At 39.5% G+C, this 12,828-nt stretch overlaps 2 protein-coding genes across 2 annotated transcripts in view; both read right to left on the bottom strand.

Annotated features, from left to right (window-relative positions):
- The window catches only part of LOC102094160 (complement C4), a 62,295-nt gene extending 60,942 nt beyond the window's left edge, over positions 1-1,353 (bottom strand). Inside the window, exon 1 of the mRNA XM_021286881.2 lies at positions 1,135-1,353. The gene's annotated coding sequence lies outside the window, so the exon portion shown is untranslated. The remainder of the gene's footprint in view (positions 1-1,134) is intronic.
- A 4,592-nt stretch (positions 1,354-5,945) lies between these two features.
- FREM2 (FRAS1 related extracellular matrix 2) overlaps positions 5,946-12,828 on the bottom strand; it is a 133,920-nt gene continuing 127,037 nt past the window's right edge. The window contains exons 22-24 of the mRNA XM_021286899.2: positions 11,335-11,522; positions 10,276-10,422; positions 5,946-9,733 (exon numbers count right to left, since the gene is read on the bottom strand). Coding sequence (XP_021142574.2) covers positions 9,227-9,733; positions 10,276-10,422; positions 11,335-11,522 — 842 coding nt within the window. The 3' untranslated portion in view covers positions 5,946-9,226. The remainder of the gene's footprint in view (positions 9,734-10,275; positions 10,423-11,334; positions 11,523-12,828) is intronic.

The following is a 12,828-nucleotide window of genomic DNA, read 5'->3' as shown; positions in this document are numbered from 1 at the left end:
GGAAAGGAGAGGAGGGTGATTTTCGCAGAGCAGCTCTGGAGGGAAGTGTATACGTGTGGGTGTACCTGCGGAGGTGAGGGAGCTGGGGGCAAGACAAAAAAGAGCAGATACAGATCTGTGTCCAGTGCAGCCATTAAAGAAAGATGGAATGAGTTATCACATTCCTTGTCTCCCTTTACTTTCCAGAAACTGCGGTCTGAGTTGGACTAATTTCTGGTTTCCTTGGAAACCCCTTAGTGAGTGGAAGTTTCCTTGGGACTGTGCAATAGCTGAAAAGAACAGAAGGTGGCACGTTTTCAACATTTTCATGCAGCAAAAAATAAAGGAAATGCAGGAAAGAACTACAGTAAAGGGAAAACAAGAATGAAATAAGGGAATACAGGTTGAGACAGCTAAGGCCAGACCATATACAATTTGATATATCTCTGCTGTTAATGATTGATAATGATAATGATATTGATAATGATAATAATATTAAAATTGAAGATTATTTTCTCCATTTTGTATGTAATTCACTGATGCCTTCAGGGCTGATTTTACTGGAGTCTGAAAAAATGCCTGGTCGGTTGTGACGTGTTTAATTTTCAGTACTTTAACATTTTCTGAAAATAGTAAAATGCAGTTGTATATATTTTTATTTTTATTTTTATTTTTGTTTTGGTTTTGTTTTGTTTTGTTTTGTTTTTTTAATTCCCAAAGAGAAAATTCTCACTGTGTGTCCAGTTTATCAAGATCTATATTAGGAAGATAAACATGGCCCTGGCATTTTCCCTTTGAAGTCCATCCAGGTATGTGAGCGATGGCATCAGGCAAAAAGGAGATTGAATTTACATTTTCCAGAAAATTATGAAGCAAAAACCCAAAATAAAGAAATGAGAGATGAGGTCAGAACTGTTTGTTCTCGAGTTATTAAATTAAGATCTTTCTGAATATTCAACCTGGCTTTCTGTAACTGTTACCACAGAAAAGCGCCTTTTAATCTGCAGGGACCCTCTTGGCCTGCTTACTTTTCTTTACAGTACACATTTATCTCCCTTTTCCTCCCTCTCGATCTATTTTAAGCAATAGCTTCGCCTCACACTGTGTGATAGTGGCATGAAAAAGCCCCATTTGCAGCCAGTGTTGTTGACTTACCAGGTCGGATGCTTCTTGCGTCTTGACCTCTCCTTTTTGCTGTGTTTTATGAGTAACTGCGCCAGCACAGTTGATGAGAAGCAGACTGAAGGTTAGGTTTGAGTGCTCCAGTGGGATGGCGAGGGCTGGTCTGAGCTGGACCCAAGCGACCTCTCCTGCCCTGGCCAGGGGTGCTAGGAGCCACTGAGGCATTAAAGCCCACGTCCATGGGCACTCACATGGGAATAAAGCAGCATCTTTGTTGTCTCTTTGAGAAATCTTGGACGACGTCCGACAGCAGACGGCTCTTCTTTGTTTAACAGCCAAACATCCTCATTCCCTGGGCAGCTGATTAGCTTTTAACTTCATACCTTCACCAAATGAAAAATACTCGCTTGAAATGTCTGGGGACCAGGGAGAAAGGACTCACATGGCGCTGAAAGCATCCTCTGGCCCTGGCCCTGACCCTGGGGGACACATTCTCACTGACTGAGCTGCTGCCTTCCCCCTGTTTCAGGCATTTTGAGGCCACTCTGCTAATGAGTGACCCAACCCAGCTCTCAGCAGTCACTGGACAGGAGCCAAGAGACCAGCGGCCCAGGAAAGGGGCGCAAGGAGGAGCTGCTGCCATGGCTGTTGTTTTCCAGCCCCTTGGGTGCAGGCACTCGGGAGGGGAAAATCCTGCTACTGCAGGTTCTTGACATGAAATAAACAGAAGAGGCACTGAAACATGGACTTTTGGAGACATTTCTCATCTCACTTCTCTTTTTCTCAATGCATTTACTTGCTGCTCTCTGAACAGAAGGTATTTTGGAGGACTGGTTGTACCCCTCCCTGGCATCCTGCAGTTGACCAGTACTGAAAAGCTGGAAGTAGTGACTACAGCTGATGATCCCAGGAGCTGCAAGCACTGAAATCACCATATCGGAGACAGTCCTGAATGTCACCAGTTTGTTTAATCTGTATTCCAGCAGCCTGTATTAAATCAGTCTTCCTGACCTCAACCACCGGGAGGTGCATTGTCAGGTTTTGGCTGAGGGTCTGGCTACTGTAATTCCTTCCAGGCAAATACACCTTAAATTCTGTTTCCCAGCTTGTAAAAGTTCATCCTTGTGATCTTATCTGAGGAATTACTTATAAATAAAAAATTGTGTTATGTAATACAAAAATATAAACACACACACGTGAAATATATACAATTTCAATATATTGATATCTGTTTCATACTATATAAAATGCACAAATATATTATGCATAAGTATATGTAAAGTTTAAAATATATAACATATTGAAATCTATACAAAAATTATGCAAGAATAAAACCAAATTCTGTGTGTGTGTTTGTGCGTATACACATGCACTTGTTGCAGTCATACTTTGAAACCAATCGTTTTGCCGGACGATAAAACTTCTCAGCCACTTCATGAGGAGACTGGGTTAATGCATATTACCACAGCTGATATTTCCAGATGGGAACTACAGGCAATACCTAAACGTGGCAAGATTTGTTTTTTTAATTGTTGGCATCACTCTCACCATTCGTAATGATGCTATGGATGTCACCTGCACAGTTCCTGAGGAAACTGAAATTTCCTGGGGGAGAAATACCTTGTTGACACCTTCATCTTGAGAGCCAAATTGGGAAGGAAAATCCAAGCTGCAGTGCACAAATCCTAAAGAGCTCAGACTTACACTGTTATTTGTGGTTGTGGTTTGCGTGCAGCATTGGGAAAATCACTGCAGCTGAGGAAATGGTAATAAATGGGTGCAGCGACTGTTGCGGGAGTTGTGCACCCAAACCTCTCTGTGCTAATGTTTGATAACAGAATCTGAATTTCCTGGACTAGCTGTTTACAACTAGTTCAGAAAAAATCTGCCAGCAAGAGAAAACAGTTATTGAATTGCTCACATTTGCCCTTGCTACATAAAAGCAAGAAGTGGGTTCTGCTTCTGAAACTCATCTTTTTTGAGATGCCAGTCCAGTTAAAAACATTTACGTTAGTGATGAAACATCTGCAGCCCGTCATTACTCTGTGTTCTTCCTGCAGGTGGATTTGTGTCCCAGAGCACAGGCTGCTGTGTTGGGAGTCACCACTGATGAGCCAAGCTTTTCCCATAACTGAACGTGGCATGTAGACCTTTAATCAGCAGTGACTGCTGCACTCTCCTGTTGCACCTCTGTTCAGCAACTTTTAGGTGTCTGTGCTCATCATGATACAGTCCATAAATGACTTTTTTTTGGACCTTGTTGTTAAAGTTCACTGGGGCACAGTGTACCTTTCTGGATTGAAAGCCAAGTCTCTTGCCAAGAAATGGAAGAGAAGCCCAGACACATCCCCATGAGCTACTTCTTGTAAATAATTTGGTATTTGTGTTTCTTTCTTGCCAGGATCATTTTGGTGCCATTAGAAACATGAGAAAAAAAAAATACAGCAGTGAAAGAGACAATTGATAGCCCAATAAATATTCTTTTAACCTTTTGTTATGAACAGCAGAGAATAAATAGAGCATGTTTATAAGGTAAATAATATCATCAACAGTATCTTTTATATATGCTCCCAGTTTCCTCTCTCCAGATGCCTTACCTCATTCTGTTCAGATCATAAGCCTTCTCAGGATATGCGCCAGGAAAAGGCTATGGACTCATGCCACCATTTCAAGCAGCCCTCAGCAGTAGGTCTTGGCAGATGTGATGTGCAGGTAAGGCAGCTGTTAGACCCGAAAAATGGAAACTTTCATTCTCTCTTACCTCAAGAAAAAACAAGAACAAACACACCACACATTATGTTTTTTGTACATTATATTATCAATTCCAAGCCTGGGACTGGCGACTCTTTGTACAGCTGTTAGGGCACGAGAGTGGCTGTGCTGTGTTGGGTGATCTGCCCCTGTGCCCAGCGGTGGAGTTGTAGGGAAGAGAAAGGAAAGAGAAGATAAACAGCTTGATCCGTCTCCTGAATCCTTCCAGCTTTTTCTAGTTCAGGCTTTCTGAACCAGCTGTTGAAACAAATTGATGATTTTGATGGACTTTTCTTCCATGAATTGTACTTCTTTTCGAGTTTGGCATATAGATCATCCTTCACTTAAGAGTCTTGTAATTTTAATTTTGAGTCAGATGACTAGGTATTGCCTACTTTGTTTTTCATCCTGGAAACATGCAAATTTTGTTGGGTGGAACCTCTCTAAAATATTACAAGAAACAGTGAATCGTTGCTCCCTGCTCACAGTCTCTGTAACATTCAGGATTTAATGCACCTCTATAGTACTCTCCCTTGGGTATTACTTTCTGAAAATTGAAGAGTGGAATAGAACCTTATCTATTTATTCTCTCCTCATGGTGAAGAGATTACCTTTTATCATTCTTTTTGTTATTTGCTGTCTCATTTAGTTCCATTATATGCTTCTTCTGGAAGGGAATGTAAGAGGGAGAAAAGCAGTAATTAATATATTATTAAAGAGGTGGATGCAGCATGCACTTATCCAGAATGCCTCCTCTTGTGTTCCGTGGTAACTGAGCTAGAGCTTTTGCTACAAAAATGGTGAAAAAGGCACTACAGATGATAATTATTACACCTGGTCATCCAGTTGCACTGGTTTAACTGAAGCACTTCACTTTGTGTAGATGAAGATTCATGCTTTACATGTAAACTTACACACAAAACCCCATGTATCATGAAAATGCAAGAGGAGACAGCAGAAATCCACCACATGCTTGAGGATTGCCCATGACGTGAAACAAGATGCATTCTTTAAAAATCTTCCAGCTGTTTCCTTCATTTTTACTCTATGTCAGTGTTTACTCACCAAAGCAACAGTAGTGCAAGGTAAATTCTGAATGGATCATCTCTTCATATGAATAATAAGAAAACCAAAACTTGAAGTTACTTGAGAATAATTTCCTGCACAGCTTTCAGAGATAAAACATTCAGTGGTAGGAGCAGAACTCTATGGGGTAGGAGCTGAGTCATTCTTTCAAAAGACAATGAGGATGCAATAAAAAAAGCCCTGACTCCTATAAATGCTGGAATGTAGCCATGCTTGGGCTGTGAAGAGAGTCAGCCTGGACCTGATGGAACACACTTGGACACCGTAAGGAGTATCAGAATCCCACTAAGTGTCGAAAAAAACATGGACGTAAATTGCCCACTGTGGACTATCCTTGAGTGGGAGATTAGTGCCTTTTGATTTATTGATAGTGCTATAGGCCAGTGACCAGATTCTTTATTCATTTACGTCATATCTAGCTATTTCTGTTGGACATAAACTCTTCTAATCTGATTTGCCCTGGCAGAAATCGCAACACAGAGCTCACAGGTAGGACACTGGATGACCCAGCTCAATCTGAGGAACTGCTGAGCGTATAATCCACATGAGCAAGTTTAGATAGTAGCAGGAATCACTGCCTGCTAGTTTATCCTTTCTTACAGCAGCTGGTAAATATACTGTGAGCGTTACTCATGTAACTAGCCATGAAGTGGGAGACTCAGCTTCACTTGTCAATGAGTGTGGTACAAGACATCCTGCCAGCACACAGGAACACAGCGATCCAACCCACAGGGCACCTGCAGATATCTAGAGATTTTTGATGTTCTGGAGTTGAAAGAAAAATCCCTCTCTAAGCCAGGAAAGCAGCCACAATGATTAAAAAACAGCCGCCGCACTGACCACTTCATGACCAGAAAACAATCACTTTGGGAACAAAGCAGTGAGTTTTATTGCAAGCATAGCAGTAAGTCTATGTTCTTCCATCAATGGGACAAATTAGTTTTTCTTAACACTCCATTACTGACCCCTCTTCACAGTATGATACTTATACACAAATTTTAGACCAGTAACCAAACCAGAAGTAATTTTATTTTTTTTTTTCCTGATACAAATGCCAAATATCACAGCCAGAGACATAAGCAAAAAATTATTCCAAATAAATATGCATGGAAAGACTTTTGACAGCTTGATAACAAATTTAAACACAGTAATTATTGTATAAAGGGTTCAACAAATGGTATTACCACTAGCAGAATATACATCTCCAGAGAAAAGAGAACTGAATACATAATCTGGAAATAGATTAAATATATATATATAAAATATACTCAGTTTATTGCATGGATAGATAAATATTAATATATTTGTGCACATAACTGGGAATGAGGCACTTATTCAGGTTAGTATAAACGAGGCCACTTGTTAAGTAGAAGGGAAAATGTTAATAAGCTTCCAAAACATCTTGCTGAAGTCTAAAACCTTGAAGCCATAATAAAAAAGGCATGCTGTTACTGAGGTATTTGTAGTTCACTGAATTGTAAGAAATCCAGTTTCTTAAGAATGGGACAAATCTGGCAGGCCTGACTGAAAACATTGGGATCTTTTTTTCCCAGACTTTGATATCAAACTCATGATTCTTACTCATGCCTGCCCAGCTTTTCAGTGCTTGCTTTGTGTTTTTCTTTGTTATCACTAGTTTGCCCTATTGTTTTAGACATTGTTAGAAAAACATTAGTCTGATAATCCCCATCAACCCAAGCATTTTATAGAGTTGTAATCAGACGCTATTCAAAGCAGTGATCAAGTTGTTTACGAGGCTAGATATTTGGCTTGTAGAGCACATGGTTTTTATATGATTTTATAAAAAGAAATAATCTTAATAAAAAAAGATTTTGCCTGCAAGCAATGTAAACGATATTTCAGTTTGTTAAAATTCAAAAGCAGGAAAATAGCTCTACTGATAAACCCCTAATTTCTGTATTTTATATATATATTTTTAAAAAGATCTTCTCTGCTTATACAAAACAGGCATTTCATAAATATTAAAATGTTCTATTATTTACATGTGTCCCATTTTACTGTAGAATCATTGACTGCTATTATCCAAACATGCAGGCTCTAGGAAACAAAATCTGCATTTCTCATTATCATAGTGATTTCACATAGAGGCACAAAGGCAAATTTGATCTTGGGCTACATCTGCAACTTAGTTGTGAACTTAAACTAAATATAAAAAGTATCTGTGAGTTAAGTCTTTGATCAATCTTGCACACACAATACATGGATCACAAAACCAGGAACTTCATTAAAAGAGTGAATTAGTGTCAGGTGACTAGGGAAAAGGTCTAATGCACTGGGCACGTCTTGCGGATAATTGTTTTAGGCTATAACTCAGATTAATTAAAATAAAAGATGACTACATGTTTTCAGTCATGGCGTTTGACCCTTAGGTTTCTGCAAACATCGTTCAATTAAGAAGTCTGAGTCACAGTCTTCAGAAAACCTAGAAAAAGTAGGATAGATTCTGACCTGATTCATTTGGTGAAAAATCTTACTAAATGAGTGAAGTCATAACAACATAAATCCAGAGCAAGAGATATCAGCGTGAGTCCCTCTGTGGCATATTCACGCTGTATGACGAATCAAAGCACAGATATTCCCAGGCTAGCAGACCTCAACACTTCTGAGTCTTTATGGCTCAGAGGACGATTGTGCAGAATTACGAGGTCAGATCTTGTCTGTGTTGACAGAACACCACGGCCAGGCCAGGAGGCCTTTTGGGTAGATTTTTCAGTTCAGAGGCAGCATTGTGTGCTTGCAGCCAGGCTGTTTTCCAGTTAGATTCTGTTCAGTTAACCCAGATCTCTGTGGCATGGCCACCAGAATACCAAATGCCAAGTGAAGTGGAGCTGAAAATAGTTCGGGGGCTGCACGCACCCACCACCACGAGATGGTGGAAGGAAACAGGTATTTTAGCAACGGTTTCAACAGCCTGATTCAGATTTTATATAGTTTGTATAGTTTAACTCAATTGACTTGAGATTATTTATTGGTATATAACACTAGTGTGACAAATGGACCAATCTGTCCTGAACGTTATGTATCTTTCATAGCCAAGTATTTGGCAGGATATCTCTGGGACAAAACAAGTCCTGTCTGGATAAGAAATGACATGGGACACGGCTGATCCAAACTTCCCTGGAATATCATGCTGTCATGTTACCTAAATCAAGAACACTGACAGAAAATCAGAATTATCTTGCAAAAGTAGTCAGTTGTTAAAAAACGCTCAGCAATGATCCATGATGTTTGCCAAGATGTGCTATGATTGTACAGTAATAAACGCTACTTGATTTAATAAAATATTGATTTTTTCATCACTTTGTTGCCATTTAATATGGCAACTGACAATCACATGCTGGATTCAGTATCATGATTCCTCGGCTCAGTTCAGGCAGAACCTTGTCCTCTGCATTTTCAATCTAATTCTATAATCTTCTCTAGGTACTGAAATACTAATGTTTGCATTTCCCAGCAGTGGATATGCACTAACAAATATAATTTACCTTACAATACTTCCATGATCTATTATGAACTTGAGAGGACATAAGCACCCAATTTCTGTGAAACAACAAAATTCTTTCTGGATTTGTTGTATACTTTGGCTTTATATAAACATAAATAAGGAAAAAAATTCTCAGATTAAATAGCTGAATAAAATGTATTGCATCCTGTGACATGCAACTGATTATAATGTTAAGCTGCCTAATCTAGCTGTCTTTTGAAAAAGTTCGGTTACATAGAAGTAAAAAAAAAAGAAAAATCACTGGTATAGCTTAAGTGAAGTTGAAAGCTTATAGGAGGGAGGATTCATGCCTGAGGCATTTCAGCACCTTTCCAACTCTTTGTAGACATTGATTTCTCTGTGAGAAACAGTACAAAATTTAACAGAAGTGTGTAAGGATTCCTCCTCTCAAGTATTCTGTGTTTCCAAAGAAACAGATTTCCTCTCTTATTGCAGACAGGATATATAGCACCTTTGGATAGTTTCTTCTACATTTTTAAATGTTAGAAAATACAAAAACAAAACAAAAATCTCTCCCTTACAATGCAGTTCCTTGAATTGCTGCTTAGTATTAGTGCATGATATAGGGACGTCAGGATTCTGTATGGAATCTTCTAACATTGACAGTGGCAGCAAAAGTTCAAGATAAAAAAATTCAAGTACACCAAGAAGCATATGAACTTTTTATTCCTCATGAGTCACCACGATCTGCTGCTAACAAAGTGCAGTTCAAGTTTTTTTTGAGGCACTCTGGAGACTGGCTTGAATCCTGATGTATTGGAATCAAACCTCCGAGCTGTCGCTGGTGTAATTATATGGTGGCATCATTGGTTCATTGCTGCCCGACTCCTTTGTGGCTCTCTTGTCAGAATTTTGTTTCCGTTTTAGCAGCAAAATGATGATTGCAATTAAGCAGATGGCAAGCAAAACGGCAGCAGCTCCGCCAATGATTGTGACTATGCTGACCCCTGCACTTTGGTTATTCAGTTCCCTGGGGAGAACGCCATTGACTGTAACCCCCCTTTGAGGAGCCTGTTTCTTGTTGCGATCTAGTGCTATGTGCTGTATGTTTGTTCCTCGGCTGTTTTCTGCTCCAATGCCTTTTGCAAGTTCTGGGGCCTGCTCAATTCCCCTCTTCTGACGTCTCTGTGTGGATGCTCCGGGGCTCCCACCACTAAAGAGCGAGTGGTACTGATGCTCCACACTCCTTTTGCCAATTCCACGGTTAGCATTCTCTTTTGAACGTACAGTGTAGATTGTATGGACATACCACTCCCTACCCAAAGATACCTAGAAAGACACAAGTTTTTGTATTTAATCACACATGTACACAATCTGGACAGCACTATACACAGAGGAAATCAATCACTGTTCCGAACTGATTGCCTGAACTTGCAAAATCATGCACAGATAACCCCCACTATGTACCAATGTGCCCCAGAGAAATCATGTTTTCTGTCAAAATTTTAAGAGGGGGCCTCTCCATGGGTAGACTCTATGGCTATCAGCTGCAGATGAAGAAGCATAACCATGTCATTTTTTTATGCTGTTTGTACAAATGGCCATTACAAAGAAATTCAGCTGTAGACAGGCTGCAGAAGAGGACCTTCAAGCCTGGCTCCAGCTCTATTTCTATTTTAACATAGTAAACCAATTTTTTACTGTGAGGATGGTTAAACATTGGAAAAGTGCGCCATATTTTATATCTGGAAATTTTTAGGCATTTATAATGCTGTTTGAGTGTCACTGGAATCAGAATAAATCTTTCTATTGGCTTGTAATTGTTTCTTTCTTGTTTCAGTATTCTTGCTAACAAGCTACAGAAATCATACCTGAAATAGAGGAGTTGAGTCTACTTTAAATCCATCAGAGCCTGGCTGTTTAACTAATGCAATTGCTTCAGGATCATCTATTGCAAGTTTTGCATTAAAAAGCACATTTCCAAAGCTTGTGGCTTGTGTCTCTGGCTGAGCTTTGTCCTACAGGGTCAAGGAGGAAAAGAAAAAAAAGCTTTGTAAAACACAGATTAATTTCTTCTAGGAAAAAGAGTTCTAATATTTGCATGCAATGTATATATTGTGTTATATACACATGCTATTATATACAATTCAATGTAATATGAAGAGAACATACATGAGAAGCAATTGTGATCACATCTGACTTGTACTAACTTCCATTTGATCACTTGCCTACAGACTTTTTTGTTGAAACACAAATGGTAAACACTAGAGAACAACTATAGCTACATTTCTAAAATTAAAAAGATATGCAAATGTGGTCTAAAGTAAAAATAAGAAGTCTTTTTGCCAGTTTAAAGAAGCTACCTTTCATTTCTATTTACAGACATTAAAATAAATTAGTTTAGATAATTAGATAATCATCTTACTTGAAGTTAACTCTAAAAGTTGGGCATCAAGTCTGTAGTTGTCTAGGCTTACTGTATAACTATTTTCAGAAGGGAAATAATCTCAGATATTATAAGCCAGCTTTACAGGTATCTATCCCTGTTGACTACAGAGGCAATCTGGATGACTAACTTTATACACTAAATTTTGGATGACTAAAGATGAAGCAAATTCCAATCCTTAACTTGCTTGTCTCTTAAGACTCCCTGTATGGTCAATGGATATAGACAATGCAGAGAAGAAGCCTATCTTGGGATTCTAACTTAGGTCAAATTCTAAATTATGAGAGTCTGCAGCAAGAATAAGAATAGAACCGGAAGTAAGAAAGGTAAGATATTCACTTTATCAGTTCACGTTAGTCCGGAGCTCAAGTTAAAAAATTGGTGTCATTGAGATAATTTTAAAGAACGGTTTTGGATAAAAAAGTTAGAAAAAAAAAATAAATATATATATATATATGCATCCTCCCAGAATTAGAACACTTACCACAATCTTAAACCTGTACAGAAGGGACGGAGAATCAGCAAGGCACCCATATTCAGTGTTGGATGGATTATATTTGGGTACATATCCATCAGCTCCTGTGCACAGGAAAACCTTCTCGATGCTACAGTAGAATGAATCACCCAAATTCTGCACTGGATCCACCATCACCCGACCATATATGATATCACCTGTAAAAAGGGCACACAGTTCACATCCTATTACACTGGAACATTCAGGCCAGTATTGAGGCTACGTTAATAGGCCTAAAGAAGCTCAGTGTAATGTGACTGCAGTTTCTGGTCATGTTAAAGGTCTGAGCTGAAGATTCTTGATCTGGCTACAGCTATATCCAAAGTCTGCCTGAGGAACACTTGCTACTCAGCTTACACCATGGGGGGCTGCTGCAGGTCATGATCAGACGGCACACTCTTCCATGCACTCCAGGCTGCACAATAGCAGTAGGAGGCCATTTGCTGTTGCTATAACCTGAACTGGTGCAGGGGCTGCTTTAATGTCTGGGCTATACTGGGATCCTCATTCAAAGAGTGAGTTAAAGAGACATGATATACTCCTGTGCACCAGAACAGGGTGTGGGTTTTGGCCTCCTGACAATGCATGTTGTTGAAGAGATGTTCTTTTTTATGACAGTAGAATCCTGTTCAGGCTGCATAAGAGTTTACTTATGCTTGGTCAGACTGGTGGACTGTACAAGTGAATGAACATTTTGAAAAGTCACAGAGACATTTTCTGAGACTTGCCTCCCTACTGTGTAATTGCATTTCAGCTGCCTGATAATATTTAAGATAGGACATGCTTGCCAGGCCTGTACAAATAACCTGGGCCATTGCTGTGCAGGGAAGAAAAGTGTACTATGGGTACTGGTCAGATACATATGACAGAAAGTGATCGGGAAGGTTGAGAATCTGGAAAAGGAAAGGAGAAATATTGTGTTGCTTTTACAACAATTTGGAGCAACTGTAGACTTTGAGAGAGAGAGACCAGGCAACTGCTGTTCATGAGACTGTGCAAATACATCACAAAAGACAGTTACATATGTATTCAATGTACTGGCACTCCAATAAATAGGCAAAACAGGCATGCTAGGAAAGCAGAGGAATTATATGATTGCTAAAGTGCACTGACAGGTGTCTCAATTGAATCAATCTCCCCATCCCCAGACTGGGCAGTGGAGGGTGGGGGAAAGGGAGAAAGCCTTGATGCTGTTCAGTGACAGCCAAAACACTGGCATGGTATTAAGGCTGTTTTAACCACAGACTGCAAAGCACAGCACTATAGTGGCTGCTATTGGGAAAGTTAACTCGATCCGACAGACCCAGTACACTCACCCACAAAAAAAAATGTGTGATCTTCACTTATCAACTAGAAATGTTCTTAATATCAGCCAATATTTATAAAGTGCTCAGCTTTTGAGAAATGGCCCGAGTACTGTAACCCTCGGACACAACAGTTTCAGTGCAGATTGGTGAACAGCTC

The sequence above is a fragment of the Columba livia genome, chromosome 1 (assembly GCF_036013475.1).
Source record: "Columba livia isolate bColLiv1 breed racing homer chromosome 1, bColLiv1.pat.W.v2, whole genome shotgun sequence".
Classification (NCBI taxonomy): domain Eukaryota; kingdom Metazoa; phylum Chordata; class Aves; order Columbiformes; family Columbidae; genus Columba; species Columba livia.
Note: the sequence above shows the minus strand (reverse complement) of the source record. Positions and strands in the feature narration are given on the sequence as shown.